The 22,602-nt window shown below is 45.8% G+C and overlaps 1 protein-coding gene across 2 annotated transcripts in view; it reads right to left on the bottom strand.

Annotated features, from left to right (window-relative positions):
• The window catches only part of LOC135373751 (uncharacterized), a 54,441-nt gene that overhangs the window by 15,025 nt on the left and 16,814 nt on the right, over positions 1–22,602 (bottom strand). The window contains exons 2-3 of one of the 2 annotated variants that reach the window (XM_064606840.1): positions 7,532–8,639; positions 4,410–4,646 (exon numbers count right to left, since the gene is read on the bottom strand). In XM_064606840.1, the coding sequence (XP_064462910.1) occupies positions 4,410–4,646; positions 7,532–8,561 (1,267 nt within the window). In that variant the 5' untranslated portion in view covers positions 8,562–8,639. Of the gene's footprint in view, positions 1–4,234; positions 4,647–7,531; positions 8,640–22,602 lie in introns of those variants that run through there. The other variant, XM_064606839.1, reaches the window with a different exon arrangement.

Raw genomic sequence — 22,602 nt, 5'->3', positions numbered from 1 at the left:
TTTCAAAAAAATTTTAGGTGAGGTGAGGAAAACTATGGGAAAATGTTTTGAGGTGAGGCGAGGAAAAATTTATGAACGCTCACTTTATGAAAACTTTTCCCGCGCGTACATGGGATATCTTTCCTTCTTTCTGCAGCTTCTGTCTCTCATCTGGGCGGGGACTGCCCTCCTCTCTCGCCGCTGATCTGACGCCCGACTTTGCGCGTACTCGCATACCCGCAATTGAACCTCAATTTCCGCGCAACTTTTATCGGTATAACAATCGTTCCACGAAGCGTTTTCTGTGATTGACTAGGCCAAGTCTTCCAGCAAGCCGAAAAAAAAAAAAGAACGGTACATTGACTAAGCAATTTAATGAGTTCAATTTCGAAAATGTATTTCAATGGCAAATTGATGAAACTATTTGTATTTGGTGACAAACTAAATGTCCAGAAGAAAGTTGTTTACCCCATATTTTTCCGTTAAGCCGTTTTCTTATAATGGTCAAATGACACGTTTAATTCGTGCCGTACCCTGTATGCACTCACGCTTGAGATATATCCATTTGCATTGGTAGTCACTCAAAGCCAACGCGCATCGAATACACAATCTTCACATCGAATACGCAAATAGCTTTAAAAAATTGAGGTGAGGTGATGTGAGGAAAATGTCGAAAAAAATTGAGGTGAGGTGAGGAAAATTTCGGCGGGGAAATTTGAGGTGAGGTGAGGAAAATTTTTCTCCCAGAAAATTGAGGTGAGGGCGAGGCTAGTGAGGACAAATGCCCACCTCTGCTTACGACGCCGTCGTACGCGCGTCGCAGGCGGCGACGTCTTGGCGCATCTTAGCGTTACTTACGATCGCGTTTGTGAATCCGACCCCAGGTCCTTCTAGGCTAACCAATCCCGAATACTCACACGAAATCATGGTTGAAATGTTGATTTATGGGTGCCAAACATCTCCGTCGAAACCCCTTCACGCTGCGCTCCCACGTCACGGCGTTATGGCGCTTTGAATATGATGAGGTCCTCTCACTTTTAGCTCCCCTCCTCCATCTCGGTATTACGTATCGAGCGCGCAACGGAAGTGCGAGCTTCCCATCTTCATGAAACGCTGGTACGCGGCGCGGCGAAGTGCTCGTAACGCCAGCGGAAATGAGCGAAGTGCTAAGACGTAGAGCAACCGGTCAAAGCGTCATGTCCCGCCTGCTGCCCCGCCCCGCATGGAGCTGCTCCGCACCGCTTGGCGCCACGGTTAGCGGGGGCCTCGAAGATGGGAGATTTTTAAAGCTCGGTAGCCTAAAAAAATAATAGGATTTGGGAGGTGGGACTTCGTATAAGAGGTGCGCAGCGTGAAGCGTACAGACCCTGTCAGAGACAAAGGTCTATCCGTGTGGTTTCTCAATCCCTTTAACACATATCGAACAAGTAACCCAATAAACAAGTGGCAGAGAACGTTCAAAGTCGCCCTTGGAATGGAGGAAGGATAATAGGATCTACATAGATGGCCTATTTAAGGTGCGCGGTAGGTTTACCTACATCGGGGCCGGCGTCTACTTTTTGGTCCTGGGGGGCACACGCCAAGATTTGCGCCCCCCCCCCCCTCACGCCCGTACCACACAACTTCTTTGGCCGTGCGTTCCGTGGGTGACCCCTAAACACATGACGCCCCGAACGAAACACGACACAACGGAATGAATGAAAAGCGTACCATACGGCATCCAACCTTTGATAGGAGGGTCGTCAAAAAGTAACCTTAATATTTTTTTTTATTTGCGGAAAATGTAGCAGAGAGATAGAAGGCTTGTGATCACTTTTCAACATCGCCCCCCCCCCTCCCCATACGTTCAATGCACGTGCGGCACCGCCTCACCAGCGCTCCAATGGCAGAACAAACAAAAAAAAACATCTTGCGGTTGACTCTGTAGCCACTCATGCACCACCTGCTTTACTTCGTCGTCACTGGCAATTTTTTTTCCCGCCTAGCGCTTCTTTGAGTAGGCCAAATAGATGATAGTCGCTGGGCGCAAGGTCCGCCGAATATGCGAGATGGGGAAGACACTCCAGACGAAGGTCCTTAATTTTTTCCACGGTCGCACGAGCTGTGTGCGGTCGCGCATTGTCATGCTGTAGCAGCAAGCCAGAACTGAGTAAGCCACGGCGTTTAGATTTTATCGCGGGCTTCAACTCTTTCTGGGTAAGCTTACTGTATGACTGGCTGTTGACAGTGGCTCCCTTGGGCATGTTGCGCTCCACGATTGGATCTTTTGCATCCCAGAAAACAGTCAGCATTACCTTGCCGGCCGACAGAAGCGAACGAAACTTCTTGGTTTCAGTGAAATGGAATGCCGCCACTCCTTGCTTGCCCTCTTGGTTTCCGGCTGGAAATAGCTAGTGCACCCAACATTCGTCGCCATTGACAATACGTTGCAAGAAGTCGTCGCTCTGAGCTTCATAGCGCTGTGACAGCCTCCTGACAGGCGTCCATGCGACGTCCCTTGAGTTCCGGAATCAAGTGCTTTGGTACACATCGGGCTGATACCTTGTGGTAATGTAGAACGTCGTGAACAACGTGGTGACTGATGTTCAAGTTTCCAGCCACCTGGTCGATGGTTACTCTGCGGTTGTCCCGTATGACAGCTTCCACTGCAACGATAATGTCAGGCGTTGTGGCATCGGTCGGCCGCCAGGAGCGGCCGCGGTGCATCAGCCACAGAAGTCACGCCAGATTTAAACCTCCTGCGCCCCTCGTACACTTGCTGCAGCGACAAACAAGTATCCCCATACTGGGATACCATCCTCTGATGAATATCGTTCGATTTTCACCTTCACTCGTCCTTCACTCGTTGAAGAAAAAACGAACGGCTGAACGCTGCTCCTGGCTGGTGCACACGTGCAAGGGGGCAGCCATCTTTGATATGGTCTGATGACGCCACGCTTCCCGTCATGACAACTTTCTGTCTCTCACTGTTTCGTTTCGCCGTGGGAAAGAGCTTGTGTGAAGCAAAAGTCGCGCACTGCGCAATTTCGATTTTTTATCGTGATTTTAGGGTTACTTTTTGACTGAGCCTCGTATTCTATTCTGTTGAAAGGACAGGCTTGTACACAATGCGTTAATATGCCTTAATATATATGCCTTGCAAAGACCATACTTGTGACCGTCGAACAATGCAACAGAGCTTCACAGACGACAGACGATGTCATCGGTTTGGGGGACGCCAAACACCGTGAGCTCCCAGCCATCCGGCAGTCATTTTTACGCCCCCTCGGAGGACGTCTTGGGAGGAGTCTACGGGGGGGGGGATTGCCCCCCCCCCTCCCGTAGACGCCGCCACTGACCAAGATGAGTGTTATTTAGAGAGCTGAATATTAGGCTGATTCGCACAATAAGAAAATGTCTGGTAGGGTAACATAGGACCAGACTTGTACAAAATACTGCGCAAAAGTATTTAAAATACGATACTAAATACTCTACGGAAACAGTATTTAAAATAGAGTACAAAATACTCAAAACTTAAAGTAATTTGAGTAGAGTACTAAATACTCTAAGAAGTATTTAAGATACTATTTAAAGTACTTTAGTATTAGCAGTAAGTGAAACGCATATTCTGAACGTGGCCTTACAAATGAAAGGAATAAACTTCATCAGCCATGCATATCTTTCATTTGCAACGTCTTGGTGTCAAGTAATGTTTGGTGAACTTTGGTGAACCCAAGTAAACTTTGTTGATATGTTCTGACCCAAAACTTCGTAATCCCTCCTGTATGTCGGTTCGGGTCTTTCAACCTCTGACACGTGTTTATTGCTTTGATGACCAAGGAAATAAATACCGGGATTATCTTGTACCTAATCCCCTTGTGATTCACCTGGCAATATGAATAGGAACGGTTTTCTGACGAAGCTGGCTATTGAGAAGCAAGGCCAGGCTTGGGACCAGCCTATTGTACAAGAGGAAAAATGACAGATTCGCGAATTCCCGAAAAAAAGAAAACGAAGAAAAATGGGGTTAAATCCCAGTGAGCTGAAAATCTCGGCACGGCGGGAAGCGTGCTGGATATGGCTTGACGAGGAAGGAAAGTATTTTGAGTACTGAGTAGCCGAATAAAGTATTTTACCGAAAAAAGTATTTTAAATACATTAAAAATACTTGTCGCAAAAAAGTATTGAGTACCAAAATACCGGAAAAAGTATTTAAAATACTGTATTTTGAGTACGTACTCAAGATACGTACAAGTCTGCATAGGACCAAGACAATATGAGGTACATATAGCAACATGAGCTTCCTGTGTCTTATCTAATGTGACCGTGGCTGAAGTGCTTGGCACTGCTCAAGAGAGCCCAAAACAGCAGTTCGTCCGTGCTGGTAAGATAGGGTATAATGGGCGGTAAATAGGGCTCCATGAGCCCAGGACGAGCAATGCAATACTCACGGAGGTAGTAGAGCCACTCCGTGTACGCCAGACCACATACGACAAGTTGACCAACTGCAAAGGACACTCCGGTGGCTGCCATCCACAAATCAGATACCTTCAATACCCGTGAGAAAAGGAGTACGATGGGCGCATAGAAGATGTAGGTGACGCCTGACGAGATAGAGCTGACGGCCGTGTACTCTTGCACGCTCCAGGAGTACATCTTCCGCACATAATAGTAGGACACGCTCATGGCTGCGAATAAATGAGACAAGTTAGTCAAGAGATGCTAGCAATAGAACTGGGACGGTTTCCTATTGATAAAACATCATTCTGTTACTTTACTCGTCGCGTGGTGTGCAGCCCCGAGGAAGGGAGACCTCGGAAGAAAATCGGTTGCAGGCTTCTGTTACTATTATGGTTACTGACATGTTTCGAACGCAGTTACGGAATATCTCGTCTGAAAACGGCGCAAACGTCACGAAAATGGTTTTTGAAATGCGAGGAGCGGTCACCCGGAGCCGCCACTGGAAGGATGTGTTGCAAGCAACACTGGGAGGACGTCCGGTGACATAAATACGCCATCTTTGTAACTACCCCCAAGCGAGTGCTTTCTGCAAAACCGCCACCTTGACCTGGTCGCACGTGATAGAAACAGTCATTTTGAGGTCACGTGACTTTGTTTGCATGTCGTTTTGTCGCTAACGATATATATTTCTGTCGTCATAAAGCCAAGAGATGAATATAATGTACGTATTTTGCCAGCGTAAACTATGCCATACTTCTTCCGCAACATGGTAGCTCATTTTTCCTTAGTTTAAGTACATCGCATCGGCTCAGTGAGTCTTAACACGCAGTCGGCATCACATATCTTTGGAAGTCGTCAACAGTACTGTGGCTTATGTGCAGAACTGCGCGTTTTACTGCGAGATTATAGGATAAAAATACTTCCAAAACGTCGCGCAGAAACGACAACCGCACTGTTTATAAACTGTTTGCCAGCAAGCAAACCAATTTCTCACCCGGCGTGCATTTCCTATGGCCTATACCGTCCGCAAACCGCCTTTTTTTTTTTTTTTTTCCTCTGTCTGCTTCACATTCACATCACCACGTATAGGTGACGCTGCCTGGAGACGAAGCAAAACCAGAACCTATGGAACAACCAGATGGACTAGATGCAGGGTTTCGAGGCAGCGCCACCTATACATGGTGATGTGAACGAGAAGCAGACAGAGGGAAAAAAATGGTGGTGTGTGGGCGGTATAGGCCATAGGAAATATACATGGGGTGAGAATTTGCTTTGCTTCTAACTTTTGTCTACAAAGTGATAGCATTTGAAAAAAAATGTGGTTGAAGCTTGAGACGAATGACTATGAGTCTGTAAAGTTTGAAGCGCTAGAAACGTCATCTTCTATTTTTACGACGTTATCAAAATGTGTAACCTTTGCTAAATTCACCCTGTAGATTGTAGATAAGGCTGCGAAGCAAGGCTCGTCATGCGCGGCGAGCACCTGTGCAACACGGAGGTTGCTGTTAGCGTATACACCTGTGACTCTGAAGAAACTTCGTCGCACTTCTCAGAGTCTGACGAAAATGATACAGGTTCGTAATGGCCCGAACCCTTGAAGGAACCCAAGCCCCTCCACCTAGCTGTCACGGACCGACCCACGCAAATCATGCAGATCCGAGGAGAACATAATATATGGGGAAGAGGGGACCAGTGTGACGATCGCAAAAGTTCTTGCAGTTCATGGCGTCTATTTAAGCAGCACACTAGCTTGCATAGTTTTCAAAGTTTTCAAAATACTTCCAATCTTCGTGACACCACCTCATTGGCTCATTGGTCATGACAGCCTGTACATGTAATCGTATTGTGCAGGTCCAAGTCAGCTACTTTCTTTCCTTTTTTTTCATCCGTACTTTGCAGTGTGCACAGATCTGTGTGCGTGTTGTCGCACACAGGATCGGGGGGGGGGGAGGAAGTGAGTTTTCGTATCGAGCCCCCCACCCTTACGTTGGAGGTCTGGCTACGCCACTGTTTCCGGCGCACGTCACAAGAACCTCAGGTGATCGGAATTACCTCCGCAGTCCTATACCCTGCAGCTCGTGCAGCCACAGCCGGTGCTAGGGGTGTGCGGGGCCTGAGGCAAAGGCACATCGCGGGGCCTGTTTCACACGATTAAGTGCATACTTGATATTTTTTTTAAAAAAGTAATCCCTGGTTGGGGGCTTCGTGCGCGGGGCTTACTCAAGCTCGGGGCCTAAGGCGGTCGCCTCACTCACCCCCTCCATATCGCCGGGCCTTATTCACATTGTCGTTATCCCGTAACAGGCGTTAAATCCGTCACTTAGGCAGTGATTTGCCACGAGCTCTTGCGCGGGCCTACCAAAACGCCTACGGAAGTTCTGTAAAGTGCAATATAACCACAATGTTTCAGAATACCATCAACTTGGTGTGATCACACACACATAAGTCAGGTTGTAAATACTCTTCGCACTAATTAATTTCGAACGCTTTTAGGGACTGAAAGCTGGTGTACCTCAACGTTCGCGAAGGGCAAAGTTAGAGCCGGCCAGACATCAGGCGGCATATTCGCGGACAGACGTCACGTGATATTGAAGTACAACGTAACGCATTTGAGACAAGTTATTAATTGCCGTTAGACACTTTTTAAAAAAGAACAGCAACAACTCTTCGGAAGTTCGGTTTCAATTGTTAACTGTGGTAACTTACGAGTTCCGTGCCTTTTGCTGTGTGGCTAAGGCCTGGAGGTGCTGAGAACACAAGGAAACAAGGACAGCGCGGCTCTCCGGATCTCTCTTGTTTCCTTGCATTCCCGTAATGTACATTTTACGTACACATCTTTTATCCTAGTCACAGCACACCAAATAACAGCTACAAAGGCGGAGCGAAGAGTGTTATGTGACGTGATCTTATCAGGATGCACTGGATATTATCTTTAATGTGCATGTTCTAAAGTGTCGCTGCTCAGAGCTACCACGTTGACATTGCAGTTGTAATGAGGTAGAGTATCGCCACTGGCGATGAAATTCCCCATTCATCATCTCGAGATAAATTGAAATTTGAATTCAGATATCGAGATAAAGTTGAACTGCTGTTGTTGCAGTGTTGCACTTACTTGCCATATCCATAACCATGAAGCAGAGTGATACAAAGAGCAGCCACAGCTGAGTCCTTCCCCTAGCTGGTCGAACTCGCAAACAAGCCCGAATACCATCGGTTAAATTTTGGACTTTGAACAGGCGTCGCAGCTTGGTCCATACACTGTCTTTTAGCTCCTTCGCTCGAACGGGCACATCAAACACCACCAGAGCCCAAAGTTCGGCAATAAGGGACACACAGATTGAAACCCGCAATATGACACGGATCCCGAAATGACCGTAGACTTGACCGCCAATCAGGTTTCCCAAAGGATACGCGGCCGCGAGTCCCAGATCCAGGAGGAAAAATTTGATACGTCTTTGACTTCCTTTAGTAGAAAGAGTGGCTTCACTGTACACTGCCATGAAGACAGAGATCATTCCTCCAAGTACGCCATCGGGAATCGCAGCCAAGAGGTCATAGTATAAAGGAAGCGACATGCTGTAGGCCGTTACAAGAACGAGCGTCGTACTAACTACATAACCGATGTTGCTAATCAGGAGAGGAGTCTTGTACCCGTACCTGTCGCACCAGGGACCGATAACGATAGATATTGCCGCGGAAGGAGCTAAGGATATTACAGATCTCAGCATGCTGTAGTTGCTGGCGATTTTCTCGGCTTCATCTTTGATGGGCGGATACTGGTCCAGGTGGTCGCATATGGAAGAATTCCATTGCAGGTTATTGAGGCACGCCTTGTGGAGCAGGAGATCTTGTATAGACGTGGCCGTCAGGGAGCGGCTGAAGATGTACAGCACGAGGAAGACTTCTAGACGGGCCAGATAAATGTAATGAAATACTTTCGAAAACAGGCTCGAGTTGGGTACGTCTTGCGGAGCGTCCTCGGAAGTGACTACTGGGATGCTTTCTGGAACGTCCGGTTCCTCGACTTCAGTGTTCAAAGAAACACCTGCAGATGAGGACGCGAGCTGCTCAGTCGAGGTTGGATTGTTAGGAAGTGAGACTTCACGATCATCATGATCACTGTTCTCTCGTAATCTCTTCATGTCACTTTCAATGTCGGCAACACAACACCGTCATAGGTCGCTTGGAAGAATCGCAGATCCCCTGGTGAGCAGACAGACCTGTAGTGGGACAAGCATTCAATAAGATTATGTATGCTTGCAATTAAGATTATCTTCGATTATCCGGCAATTCAAATTATCGTTATGTGTAGTAGCTCTAGGTATGTGAAGTGCAAACAGGACCGCTAGGGGAGTAGGAGCAGGGGCATTGTATTAAGTCTAGCATTCGTCACCCGGCATACAGTAAATTGCTCTACGACAACTGTGCAATGGGTGGAACGCGTGCAAATGCACCAAGATCGAAAGGCCTTGCAGTGTTTCCTTGTACTGCAGTTTTATTCTGCCGAGTATTTTCGGTCCACATCGTTGCCATGAGCAATATAGTATCCATGAATATGGCTCGCAGCAGGAAAGCCCCGCGTTGAGCATGTGCCTCTGAGGCCCCGCGCTCCCGTAACCCTGACCGTCCTTCCGGAAGTTTGCTGCGTTTCCTTTTGACGTAGAACCACGTCTTTTTTTTTTTTGCGGTACGTACGAGGTGTCGTCAGCGAGGAGGCCGCATCACCGCCGCTTCAAAACAATTCAAGGTATCGCAATGAGTGAGGTGGCGTTGTAATAGATAACAGTTGAAATTTTCATATTATAATGTACGGGTCACCGGCAATGGTGAAGGGCGTATTTTGCGCATTTGATAGCACGAATGTCGTCAGTCGCCCAACAATCGCCGCGTGTCGCAACAAGAGAAATGAGACACAAACTAATTTCGCACTGGAAAATTATACAGCAAGTACTGCGCCGAAGGGTGAATTTTCTGATAATGTCTGCATATATGAGACGAAAGAAACGCAATAAAAATCGAAGAAAACGTGTCCTACAGGGAAGAGCAGACAATAAGGAATGTAAAAAGATACCACTCACTGCTGCATAATGTTCTGGACTTTATAGACAAAGAACGAAAACAGCGACATTACATCACCACGACCATCGACGTTGGGAGTTACAGCTAGAAAACAAGTCGAAATGAATTCAATCATAATGGATGACGTGTCCGTAGATCTACGTCTCGGCTGGGACTGTATGTGTGTGTGCGTGGGGGGGGGGGGGGCTGCAGCCACCGCTATCTTTATTTTACGTAGCGTTATGGGGTATTCGCAGCCAGGAACTGGACAACAGATGCGACTGACGAATACTGACTTTTATTTCGCGTGCTGTCGCGCACTGTGAACGATCTTTGTGTGGCTTCGCCTGGTATACAGTCCGTATCATCTTCAGCTGGAGGTCCGTGGACCGCACAACGGACAGGTGCGAACGGCACCATGCAAAGGGGTGAAGTTGGAGCGATGCGGGATGCTGTATATTGCCTGAGGACAATGTCGTCACCAATTTTCGCGGCACTCACGACGAAGAAGGAACGGTTCAAGTTCTCCTCGCAGCTTCTTCCGTCAGAATGGAATGGTACCTGTTACATGCATCCATATGGTTTATTCACTGACGTCACCTCGCCGCAGTCCCTCAAAGTTATGTTCCCGCCTTCGTTCGCTGCTATATGCTCTTTGGATGACTATTAACGTCAGAAACATGGAAATTGCTTGGATATGCTACAAGTCACGCAGCACAATAACTTTGAAACACCAAATATACGGCGGCTACGATATGGGTAACGGCTTGGATGGGACCAACAGTATGGAGGCCGAATTGCACATCTGCATGCTAGCGACAGTGGCGGTCTCCTGCGCTTCACGGCGTGTGAATAAACCCTATGCGCTGACGTATGCGCTGACGCATCCAATATAGTCGAGGTCACCAAGTACTATCCGTATACGTGAGTAGACCACCAGGAACAGCGAGACACCAGACGCCTATCTCGATCACCGCACCTTCAGAAACACCTACCCATTTCTCGAAAGTATGCAACAGTTGTGTGGTGGTTCATGTGGGGTAAAAGACACTGGCATGAATAGGGTAAGGCGGTCTATGTTGAAAACAGTTGAACTATTTTGTTAATAGAAGTCAGAATAATCGCCTAAACTGTACCATATGTCGTTAAGTGAATCCCCGAACCTTTGAGAAATGATCCACAAATTACTCTGGTGCTGAACCAGATATTTATTTCATACGAGCCAAAAGTGACAGGCTACTTTTTTTTATCAACTTACCCCACCCTATGGATAAGTTGAGGATATCAAAAAATTAATGCCGAGTTTCAATTTTGTCTTTTGTTTGGGCCAGCCGAAACGACCAGCCACGAGTAATGCACATGGAAACACAGGGCAGTGACACGGCATCATACCGGCGAGGTCATATTTTATTAGCCGAGGAGCAGAAGCGAGCAAATTGGAAGACAATGCTCGCAAAAGTTACAGAAGGGACAAAAAAAAAAGGCCCCTCTTACCTCGACCACATCTGCAAAACAGTGTCTGACGTCTTTCTAAAAAGCCACGGCAGAACGTCAACATGTTACTTCATAGCCCAGATAACCACTGTGCTCACCCTGGTGTCACAGACGAGAAACAATTATTGCTAAGAAAATACCACGCGAAAAAAACCCTCAACTTGCCACCGTCTTCAAGTAGCCCCACTTCACCCTATGTCATTAGTACCAATTGCGACTGCAGTACGACGCAACTGAGTAAAACGTCGCCTGTCAAACCTGCAGCAGTCTGTAGCTCACCCTACAGTCCTGGTACAAATGCGACAGCTTGTCACCCAACAAACTCTTTCCCCATCGTAATATGCTCCTCTTTCCCTTAGGGGCTCAAGGCCACCCAGGAGGTCCTACACGTGTCGCAAGAACTGCGGCAGCCGTCTGACTTCGATGTCTTCGGTCGTCAAGATTTAACGTAATTTTATGGATCAGGCATCCTGCTGCTTTGATACCAACTCATTTAGGAATGTTTTATTCAGTGCCCAAGAACGGCCCAGGGCCTTTGTGTTGGCGCACTATCTGAGGTAGATATACAGAAAAAGTATGTACAATACACAGCATAAAATTATATAATAAGATGGTAACGGAGCAACAGAAGGACAAGGTAACCTAAACGACAGCAAAACAGGTATGAGGCACAGCAAAAATAAAAATTAAGAAGATAGGAACTTCATAGGAAGATAGGAAGATCATGTCAGGAGAAATACAGTACAAAACAACATAGGTGACTCAAAAGAGCAAAACACGGGCACAGTGCAATACAATAATTGCTTGATGCCGTGAAGGGAATACACGTAATATTCGAAGACTATGTTATTATAACAAAAACTTCATTTTCAAAGGCTCAGTCTGGGTGAGAGTAGAGTCACTGAGAGCGTAGCTTATTTAGTGACTCTAGGTGAGAGAATGTTGCAGAACAGGCGAGAAACTGAAGGAAGTGAGAAGGAAGGTTCATGGGAGGTTAATATGTACAGTAGCTGGGGTAGCCTCCGTTCACGTTATTTAATGTAAAAAAAAAGTCCTACCGACTGCCGGACGTGTACAAGCAGGTGGTTCTGCCGGCAGCGGAACAACAATGGATGGCAGATATGGCAAATACCTATGGTAATACCGCCATAAAATACCGAAGTGCCTTGCGCCTTCGCGGCATCAAATTGGCACAGAAATCCACTAGTCTTGCGAATCGCAAGAATTATCTATTTCGATCTAACCCAATCCACTTGCCACCCAAAATGGCGCCGCACATGTAGGATAAGGGGACAGATAGAGAGGGACATTCTGATCGATAATGCCCCGTATTTTTTTTAATTTCGTGTTAGCGCCGCGAAGCAACTGTGGCAATGTGCGGCGCACACATGTGGTCAGATGGAGAGAGGACAGTTGGAAGGAAGTGAGGCACAGGGGGTTTAGTATGCGTACGTCCTGGGACGACTTCAGGGGGAACTACGCCGACATTCGTCTGGGAAGTCTTCGGAAAACCCAGGGAAAATCTCAGACAGCACAGCCAGTGGTAGGATTCGAACCCACCACCTCCCAGTCTTCAGCACGGCCTTGGCTACCACCAATGAGCGGGACGCCTTAACCCGCTCGGCCATGCCGCTGGCCCCCGTATTTCAAGACGTCGTTGGTCAGACAGCTTAAAAACTGTGGGTGAAGCTTCAGGTATAGGTAGGTATAGGCAGGCTCCCTTTTAATTTTCGGCTCTGGTCCGCGTCAACTTCATCTTCATCTTTGTCCGCATCTTGTACGACAGCCGTTCCGGAAAGCCGTGATCTTTTCTAGTTTTTTTTTTCTTTTTTTCTTTTTGTTAACGCCTCGAACCAAATGTGGCTATGAACAGCGTATAGTCGTGGACAGATGGAAAGATGACAGCAGGGACGAGAAGAGGACGGGGTTTAGTATACGTCTTGGGCCGACTTCAACGCCAGCCGACTGGAAACTGTGCCGATACTAGTCAGGAATGTCTGCTGGAAAACCCATGGAAATCCTCAGACAGCACAGACGGAGGTACGGAGGTATTCAATCTGACACCCTCCCGGTCTACTGGACAGCCTATAAGAGTAACGACCAACGAGAGGGTGCTTTTTTGAAGGTGTTCGTCTGCTTAGAGTCCTTATCGGCGATGATGGAATGTCCCGGAGAGCTGGATATGCTGGGGAGCTTCTCAGCTCGTGGCTTCAACTCCAGGACGCAGCAGATAGAACTACAGCTCGTGCCATAGAGCGCGGTAGTAGTGGCGCGTCGTCGTCCTTCACTGGCCGCCATACTGACTGCCACTGCCGTGACTGACGTTTTTGGGTACTGCAGTGACCCAAATTATGGGCCGCACTGATCTCTAAATTTAAAAAAAAAATGACACGCCGTGTCCGCTATCCTGCGTTACCAGGCACCCCGTGGCACCAGACCTGGAGGTTTCTCATAGATGCGCTTTCATGCGAGGTACGCGACGCTTTCCATTCCATGCATCACACAGCCTCGCTTTCACGCCTGCTTTCACGCCGACCTTACGCCGACTTAACGGTGCACCGCGCTGTGGCGTCTTCTCGGATTAGAGCGGACGTCAAAAAGCTAAGGAAACCGTTTCGCGTGCGTTGTCGGTGAGCGAAACGTGCAGTTGTGCAGCATGCCGTTGTGAACGACTTTTGGGCTCAGAGAGCACTGAATGTAGCGCTAATAAAATATCAGTGCATGATCGTTTTTGGCTAACGTTCATGCGCTGAGATCCGAAGACGTCCGGCGTCGCGGCGAGGGAAACCGTGTGTGTGTGCGTGGGGGTGTTGTCTATATTTTTATGGGCCGCGGAGCGGCGAGGTTTTGGAACGGTACATACCGGTTGGACGAATGCAGTGCTCTTGCAAGCATGCTGCAGTCTTGCGCTCGTCATTTTATGTGTTACAAGTTATCCTGCAAGTTTCTACACTCTTAAAACAGAACTTCACCGCATAGCACGCTCCTAGCCAACCGACATCCCAAATGACATCGTTGTTTCCCCTGATTTGTTGAAAGTGGGAGGCGTACACCTATTCTAGCTGTGACACGTGTGCAGTCATGATTGTCACAAAAATGGCGTTCGCCTCCCGTTTTCAAGAAATCAGGGGAGAGAATGATGTCACCCGGGATGATGGTTTGCTAGGAGAGTGCTATGCTCTCAAGTTTTGTTTTAAGGGTGTACCAGGTATTCGCAATTTCTTTCCTCCGTTCTATCAAAAAATCCCCGACAAAATCGTAGAAATCATTAAAATTGGTTATTTTGACGACTATAGAAGCACCGACGATGCTACCCACCCATCATCCTGAAATAAAGTTGTTGTTGTTGACGATGCTACGCACTTCTTACACGTTCCACTCCTCTGCGAAACGCTTCGATCGGGAAGAAAATGCATCACTCACCCCGGCTAGCTCCAAGCGTAGCTTCACGGGAAACTTCTTCCTCTGAATTGGTGATTTAGGAAATCCTACGGACCGCGAGCGAAAGATACTCTAATATCTTATCTGACCCACCGCGGTCGGGTTCAAACGACTGCTTATCCCCTCTAATTGGGTACCAGATAAGAGGATTCGGGGCCGAACGTCGAACAGGAACACCCAAGAAAAGAAGACACTGGTCGGATTGTGCCCGTGATAAAAGGGAAGAAAGTTGAGCTTGAGTTTGAAATGGAAAAAGGGAAGAAATTGAAATTGTCACCTGACGAATTCTGCTACTCCCATAATGAATACCCAAACAAAGTACTCTTGGTCAGTACAATAGTTTCATTTAACTGTTGCTATTCCACCGAGGCAGGGGTGGAAACCCAGCTGACATGGTGTGACTTGCAAATGTATAGTGATCGGGAGAATAAGTGTGAGTGATTTGGATTTATCTGGCGCAAGGATAACTAGGATTAAGTTGCGCCAAAGTAGTTAAGACAGGATAAGTGGCAGAATACCCTGAGATTGCTTGAGAGCTTAATCAGTCTTGCTGAAAAATAAGGCGCAACAAATTAGACGCTATACACTCTAAAAAAAAAAGGAGTAAAACGGGGAGTAAGTGCAGCTTCTACTCCCCTAGACTGCAATTACTCCCCATTTTAGTCCACTAACCCGCCATTTAGTTCCGACATTTACTCCCCAAGACTGCCAATTGTCACTGAACTTCGCGAATGGTCTCCTGAATGCAACAGTCTACGTAAATATGTGCCCTAGGTCAATTTGATGGCATAAGGCTGTATAACTCAGCAAACGTAGCAATTTTCCAGCCACACAGTAAGAAACAGTAGCGCGTCTTTCTTCGCAACTTGTGCCCTATGTATGGCGGAAGATTTTGGGTCCAGGAAGAAATGTCCCCGGAAAAAATGTCCCCGGAAGAAATGCCCCCGGAAAAATTGTCCCCAGAAGAAATGTTCCCTGGAAGAAACGTCCCCGGAAAAAATGTCCCCTGAGGAAAATTCACTTTTGGTACGCGTGGACTGGTTGACTTCGGACATTGACTTTTACTATATAGGACGGTGTGAATGTTTGGATTTTTGAGCACCGAAGCGAGTAATCGTATATCCTATTCCATTTCCTAATCAAATATGGAATTCAATGTTCGAATTCCAAATCGAATTGATGCTTCTACTAAACTGAATATATTTGAAGAGACCCGGCAGATGGAGAACAAAAAAAGAGTAAGCGCTATACTTACGCATACATATACGTACCGTACATGTTTGTATTCCAATATATGTTGTATATGTATCCAATTACGGTTATTCAACGAGTCACTTAATTTATTCGTATTCAATTCCATTTTAAAATGACTATTCACACATAGCATTTCTTTGCCTAGGTAGTCGCTGTGCGTCAGTTTTGGTGAATTTACTTCATTGTGTCTTGCAACAATGCGGCCTGTACAGTCATGGGGCTCCCGAGATGTGATACCGCTAGACATATTGAAATATATTTTTGTCTGTCAATTTTGTTGCTTTCCCCCCGCATTTTATTTTCCTCTTTACACATCACCGTGCACGTCGATCTGCACACTTCTAAAAAAGAACTTGACATGCTCCTGGTCAATCCGAATGACGTCTTCTCTCCTGATTTTTTGAAACTGGACGGCGTACTACTTTCTGTGACACTTCACATTTGTGCTAATTAGCAGAGAAAATGTTTTTCCGTGTTAGCGCTGCGAAGCAACTATTGCTGTACGCGGTGTACAGGCGTGGACAGAGGACAGCAGGAGCGAGGGTGACAGGGGGTTAGTATGCGTCCTGGGCCGACTTCAGGGCTAAGTGAGCCGACATTCATCAGGAAAGTCCGACGGAAAACCCAGGGAAAACCTCAGAGAGCACACCTGGTGACAAGATTCGAACCCGTGTCACGTTGTATCAACGAACGTGAAATTGATTGCGGTGTATTCCCTACGAGAAATCGTAAGTGTAAGTAGGTCGAGCTTTCAAAGAAAAAACCCTTAGTATGTGGTTAGGAATTTTAGTATTTATTTTGAGCCGGAGGACTTCAAGACCTGCAATATCGCAACCGGGGATTTCGCAAAAATTCCACGCGTACCAAAAGTGGATGTTTCTCCAGGGGACATTTTTTCCGGGGGACATATTTTCCAGGGGACATTTCTTCCGGGAACATTTTTTCCGGGGACATTTCTTCCGGGGACATTTTTTTTGGGAACATTTTTTCCGGTTCCCGAAGATTTTATATCACTCGATATATCACGGTTGACGGTTTGATTCCAAGTATTTTCATGCATGCACACGAATTATGCACCTGGGACTCTTACAACAGCGCGTGAAATGCAGTCTCCACTCTGTGACATTCATTTACTCCCGTGCATTTACTCCCGAAAGGGACTATTTTTTGTGGCAATGCATTTTGTCCCCAAAATGTGTGTTTTTTTCTTAGAGTGTACACGGCTCTAACGTGTCCAGAAATTATATTTAAAGCGAGCGATAAAAGAAAAGCAAGTGGTACTTTTCTGCTACTTGAGTAAGAAACAGGTACGGCTTCACTACTAGCACCTGTTTCTTAGTCAAGCAGCTGAAAAGTAGCGCTGGTTTCTCTTTTATCGCTCGCTTTAAATAAAATTTCTGGACACGTTAGAGCAAACACCGTGTACAACGACCAGTGGTTTCACTGTGGACCGTTTTGTAACACAAAAATCAAAGCACGGGAAACGCATTGTTATAGTTTTGCCTCGAATACTTACACCTCTCGTTCCAGAGCTCCTAGTCTTTGGAAGGGGGTTTCTGGAACGCCTAGTCATTTTTAGAATACACGACAAGCAGTTGATAAGCTCTGCTGTTTCGTTAGGAGACAATGGCTCTCACAATTATGAATCCCGTACTTTTTTTAGCATTATTCTGGTGGACGCAGTTTCCTGGTAAACACATTCTGTCAGGACGCTAACAACGGTTATCTGGCGACGATATTGCTGCTTTTTGTTCTTCGGTGCAGAATGTGCCCAAGCAGCACAATGTACTGAAAGTCGAGTGCAATGGGGGTGGCCGGGTAGATGGAAAGCCTTGAACAGACCCGTGAAACTAAAGAACATTGATAAGACACATACCGTCCACCCCCATTGCACTCGACTTTCAGTACATTGTGCGGCTGTACGCCGAAATAAATCTTTTAAAATAAAACATTAAAAAATCCACGCTTAAAATTCCACCCTTCGAAATCCATTTTCTGAAATAAACCGTTTAAAAATACACGTCCTCAAAATAAACGCTGTTAAAATAAATCATGGTTAGGCTTAGGAAGGTAATTCTCCGTATCATAGTAGTGATAGCTGTATGGGCGACACGATGTTCTTTTCGGCGAAACATGCTATTATGATGTTTCTTATTCATGTTTGTATTGCTATCAATTACATAACAACTTAGGATTTCGAAATATCCAGCTTAAAAGTGATGACGACGGTGCGCGTATGAATACAGAACACGCACACTTGATCATACCTGGGTAGTAATAGCATTACTGTAATGAAATTACAGTAATGAATTACTTTTTCTGGTAATTTGTAATGTAACGCATTACTTTTGACATTAGGTAATTTGTAATGTAATTTAATTACATTTGGGCTGTAATTTGAATGACATTACTCATTACTTTTTACAAAAGAATCGAGTGTGTGTTCTGTGTTGGCACTTGGCAGAAAGAGAGTTGGGGGACTGGCGAGTGAAAAGAATTCCAACGGCACCATGAACGGTGACGCACTCAATCGGCACGTGGAACGTCAATTCCCTTCTATGAGCCAGTTGCCTTAGGCAGGGCACTCACAAACAAACGTTATTAGGTCAACGGTTTGTAGCCCTGGAGAACCATTGTTTGCCTGCCCCATCCTCCTGACAATCTTCCTGTTATCGTGATACATTGTGTCTCCTTCGTCTCTACATTGTGGAACGATACGTCATACGAGGCACACTAGCATGACATGTAGAAGAGACAAATAGAAGGGTACAAGCTAACTGTTGATACATTGAAAGCATAAATTTTTTTCCTCGAATTTCGGGAAAGGCAAGTTTCGTCAACTTGTGTGTCCCTTGTGCCTCCCTCAAACTCGGGAACATGTATGCCAATAATGGTAAAGTAATGACTTTGTAATGTCATTACTTTTTCGTAGTAATTGTAATGTAATTTTATTACGTTTCTATTGCAGTAATGAGTAATGTAATTTAATTAAATTTTAACTCGAGTAATGTAATTCAATTACATTTTAGAAGTAATTTACGCGGGTATGCTCTTGACCCTTGAGCCAGCTGAGCTCTGTGGACGGATTGCGCGGCGACGGTCATTCGCACTGCTAAAAGAAAGACCAAGAAAGCGCGCACGCACACGAAAAAGAGAAACGCAAAATCAGAAAACATACCAAAGAATGGCCAAACTCTCCTGATAGTCGGCTCTATATTAGACTATATTACACCGATGTCGCGCGTTACTTGCACTGCTAAAACAGAACTTCACCGAATAATACGCTCCCGGGCATCCGTCATTCCGAATGATATTAGCCCCCCACCCCGCTACTAAGTTGGCAAAACTTGTCACGGATCACATACAGACAGACAACCTACTTCCGGTGTACCGAAATCCTCGTTCACAGTTATAGCCCTGGCTAGCCCCAAGCGCGAGGAGGGTACTATTTTCCGCGGCGGACGTAGAGCCGTCGGCTGTCCACCAATCAGGGACGATGGATGTTAAAAGATTTATTTCGAAGCGTTTATTCTTCAAAGTTTATTTTTCGGAGTTTATTTCGACAGCGTGGATTTTCTCATGATTTATATTGAAGAGTTTATTTTGCAAATTTGATATTTGAGAGATTTATTTTTGAACGTTTTATTTTTACATGATTTATTTCGGCGTCATCCCCATTGGGCTGCTTGGGTGTCCTTCCTAAATTGCTGTATACAGGGTCAATGGATCGTCGATAATTGCTATCGTTATTATCCGCGATACAAACTGAATGTTTCACCGAGCCATATGTGAATAGCACAGTGTTGGCTGAAAGCACGTTTATTGTGGGTTTGGCTAACAAACTATACCAAGTCGTCACCTGGAAAATAGCACTAAACTTCATTCTAAGCTTAATTCTAAACATGGATTAATCACTTTATCCTCATTGTATTTAACCTTGTTACTTTGTATATTGTTAATTTGTATTGTTACTTTGTCATTTTGTACTGTTGCTGTACGGAGTACATTGGGAGGGGAGCCTTAGTCAAACCTCCTCGGCTTTTTGCTTCCTCTTCCAACCGAAAAGAAAATAAATATTGAAATTAAAACTAAACAGGAAAATAACAACAACTTTATTTGAATGATGATGAATATGAAGTTTCATCTCCAGGGGCAGTACTGAGTACTCTACCCCACTCCTGGCGGTAATGTGGTGAACGAAACAAAAGTTTAGAAAACAATAACTCCGTGTCGCAGTTCGTTGACATAACACTCCTCCGTAGATATTTCCTTTACATGATATCAAGATGTCATAATTCAACTACAATCCACTTGATGCGCCGCAGCATTGCATAGCCGCAGCATTGCATAGCCTCCGCTGGCTCTGTTGAATGGATATCAGCTGGAATTCATTGAACATGACTGCAGTTATCGGCCCTCGTCAGAACCTGTGCAACATCGCCGTGGTCATCAAATGACGCTTTAGTCTCACGTTATTCGCTACGACAGTTTATCATCTTGTTTTTCATCAACAGCTTTTATTATACAGTGAATACGCGACACTATCATACGTATCAACGTGTAGACAAGAATATAAAATAGTTGTAGTGCGCACGTCACCGGTAGCGAGTTCCTTACCCCTGTATATAACCCTAAACGTGCACCAACTATTGGCATAAAAATTAAAGTTGTAGGTTCCCCAAATATTTAATATCTCAAAATTCCTGACGAAGTTTTCAAATGGATTAGTTCCTCCTAAAAGCCTAATGACTTATATGTGTATAAGTTAAGTATGTGTTAGTTCGTTGAATGTGTACAGCAAGCTTGTCGAAACTGTTCCCCAGTACCTTGCAGCTCACTGGTATGACCAAAAAGCTGTAGGCCGGTTTCACGTCAGTTCAGGCAGGGAGGTCCCATCGACCTGCTAGATTTTCATGATTGTTTTTTTATATTTAAAAGCTCATCATACATGACGACCAACAGCGATAAAATGAATAATTTCTACGGAATAGTTTTCGCGCAAAGAATCGAGAAAATCCGGCCCTGAATTCCAGTGTTTCAGTTTTGTTGTGTTTCCAAGCGTACATCTCACGAGTTTTAAAAGATATTGTTGTGAAATGTTTTTATGCTTTAGTATGCCTAAAGGCCAGGAGCCCGAGTGCAAAGTTTGGCGCGCAGGTGCAACGCTCTGTGCTATAAAAAATGGCGAACATGCTCTCTCGCGCAGTTTTGTTCAAACTTCGACGCATGATTTCTCTGGCTGTAAATGTTCCTCATTACCATATTTGGTATCAATTCACTCAGATTTGAATGCTCTTTCATCTGATATGTATACCGTGTATACCGTATCCTACAGGTATCTGCTGAAAGTGGCAAATGTTAAGGTAGATTTCGATAAAAACAACGATTTTGAGCGTCCGTTTCTCGAAAAGTCGCCCTTTTATTTCATTTACATTTTGCCAGGACATGGTCCGATGCTAGTCCTTTCATCTTACGTAACAAAATTATGCTTAAAAAGCGCACACTGGCGATTAGCGCGTTAAAACGAGGCCCTCTGCGTGCGGAGCCCTGCTGCCGGTACCGCGGGATGGCGGGCCTCCTGTCGATGTCGTACAAGAAAGGGACAACTTTGTGTAATCAGAAGTGGTAGTTTACGTCGATATATGTACAAAAAGCAGTATTTTGCAATGACAGCGACAAATGATTTCACTCACTTTAAAACGTCACTCTTCTGCATTCACTGTCCACGGTACTATAGCTATGAATGTTTCTCGGCCTCGACTTTCCGATGTCTTGCTTTGCCACGCATGTGAACCTTGTATGCCACTTTGATGCGGTATACATTTACCCATTCCTTTTTCTTTCCAAAAGAAGTCACGTCCTCAGCCCGTACATGGAGTAAATGGACGCGCGTTAGGTGTCTTCACAAGCACGTTATCATATCTTGTGACTCTAAGATAACATCTTGCTCGAGCGAACACAAGTTACGTGTAGCGGCATGGTGGTTGATTATTCGACCGATCCTGTCACACGCACTTTTGTCGTGGCCTGTTCCTGAACATCCATGCCGCGCTCGCGAAAGTAGATTTGGAGAGCTCATAGAGCCTATGCCGATTTTTAAAATGGCTCGCCGCTCCATCTGACACGTAAATCATTAGCAGCAAGAGGAACATTCTCGTCAAGCCATTCTTCAATAGCTATCGAAGCTAACAGTGACTGTACTGAATCGTGACACAAGTCTTCGCTCACCTAAACTGTGCGTTTGCGTGCCAGCTGTTACCGCACATGTGAATATGGAAATCTGTTTTTCCCCAGTGACACGCTCGTATTTCGCTAGGCATGGCAACTTTCCAGTTTTCAGCGAAATCGAAGTGCATTATGTACGTCTCCCGTATGGCTCTGCTCGAACGTCTCTAATGGAACTATGACAACTTGTGGAGCGCCTGATCCTCAAGGACCGACGCATAACATGTCTCGAACTGGCTAGAAAGACGGATCTTTCTGTGGGAACGTTGAACACTATCATTCATGAACGCCTCCAGTTTCGGAAAGTTAGTGCCCGCTGGGTCCCGAGGCAGCTCTCCGTTTTTGACCGGCAGAGAAGACTGGAAATCTCCCAAGAGCTAAGGTGCACCTTCAACACTGAAGGGCAGCCGGTCCTTGATTGGATCATCACGTGCGATGAAACGTTGGTGCACCATTTCACTCCTGAGTTTAAACGCGCATGAAAACAGTGGAAGCATCCGGGCTCGCCAGCTCCCAAGAAGTTCTGATGCACCCCGTCTGCGGGTAAGGTGACGGCCACGGTTTTCTGAGACAAGGTTGGTGTTGTTCATGTTGATTTTCTGCCAAGTTGAGTTTCTGCACCATCAATAGTGCATATTACTGCCAGGTACTCAGGGATGTGCATAAGGCGCTGAAGCAAAAGCGGCCAGGCCTCATCACCAAAGGAGTCCT

Source organism: Ornithodoros turicata, unplaced genomic scaffold, assembly GCF_037126465.1.
Source record: "Ornithodoros turicata isolate Travis unplaced genomic scaffold, ASM3712646v1 Chromosome31, whole genome shotgun sequence".
Classification (NCBI taxonomy): Eukaryota; Metazoa; Arthropoda; class Arachnida; order Ixodida; family Argasidae; genus Ornithodoros; species Ornithodoros turicata.
The sequence above is the reverse complement of the archived record's forward strand: the minus strand, read 5'-3'. Positions and strand labels throughout refer to the sequence as shown.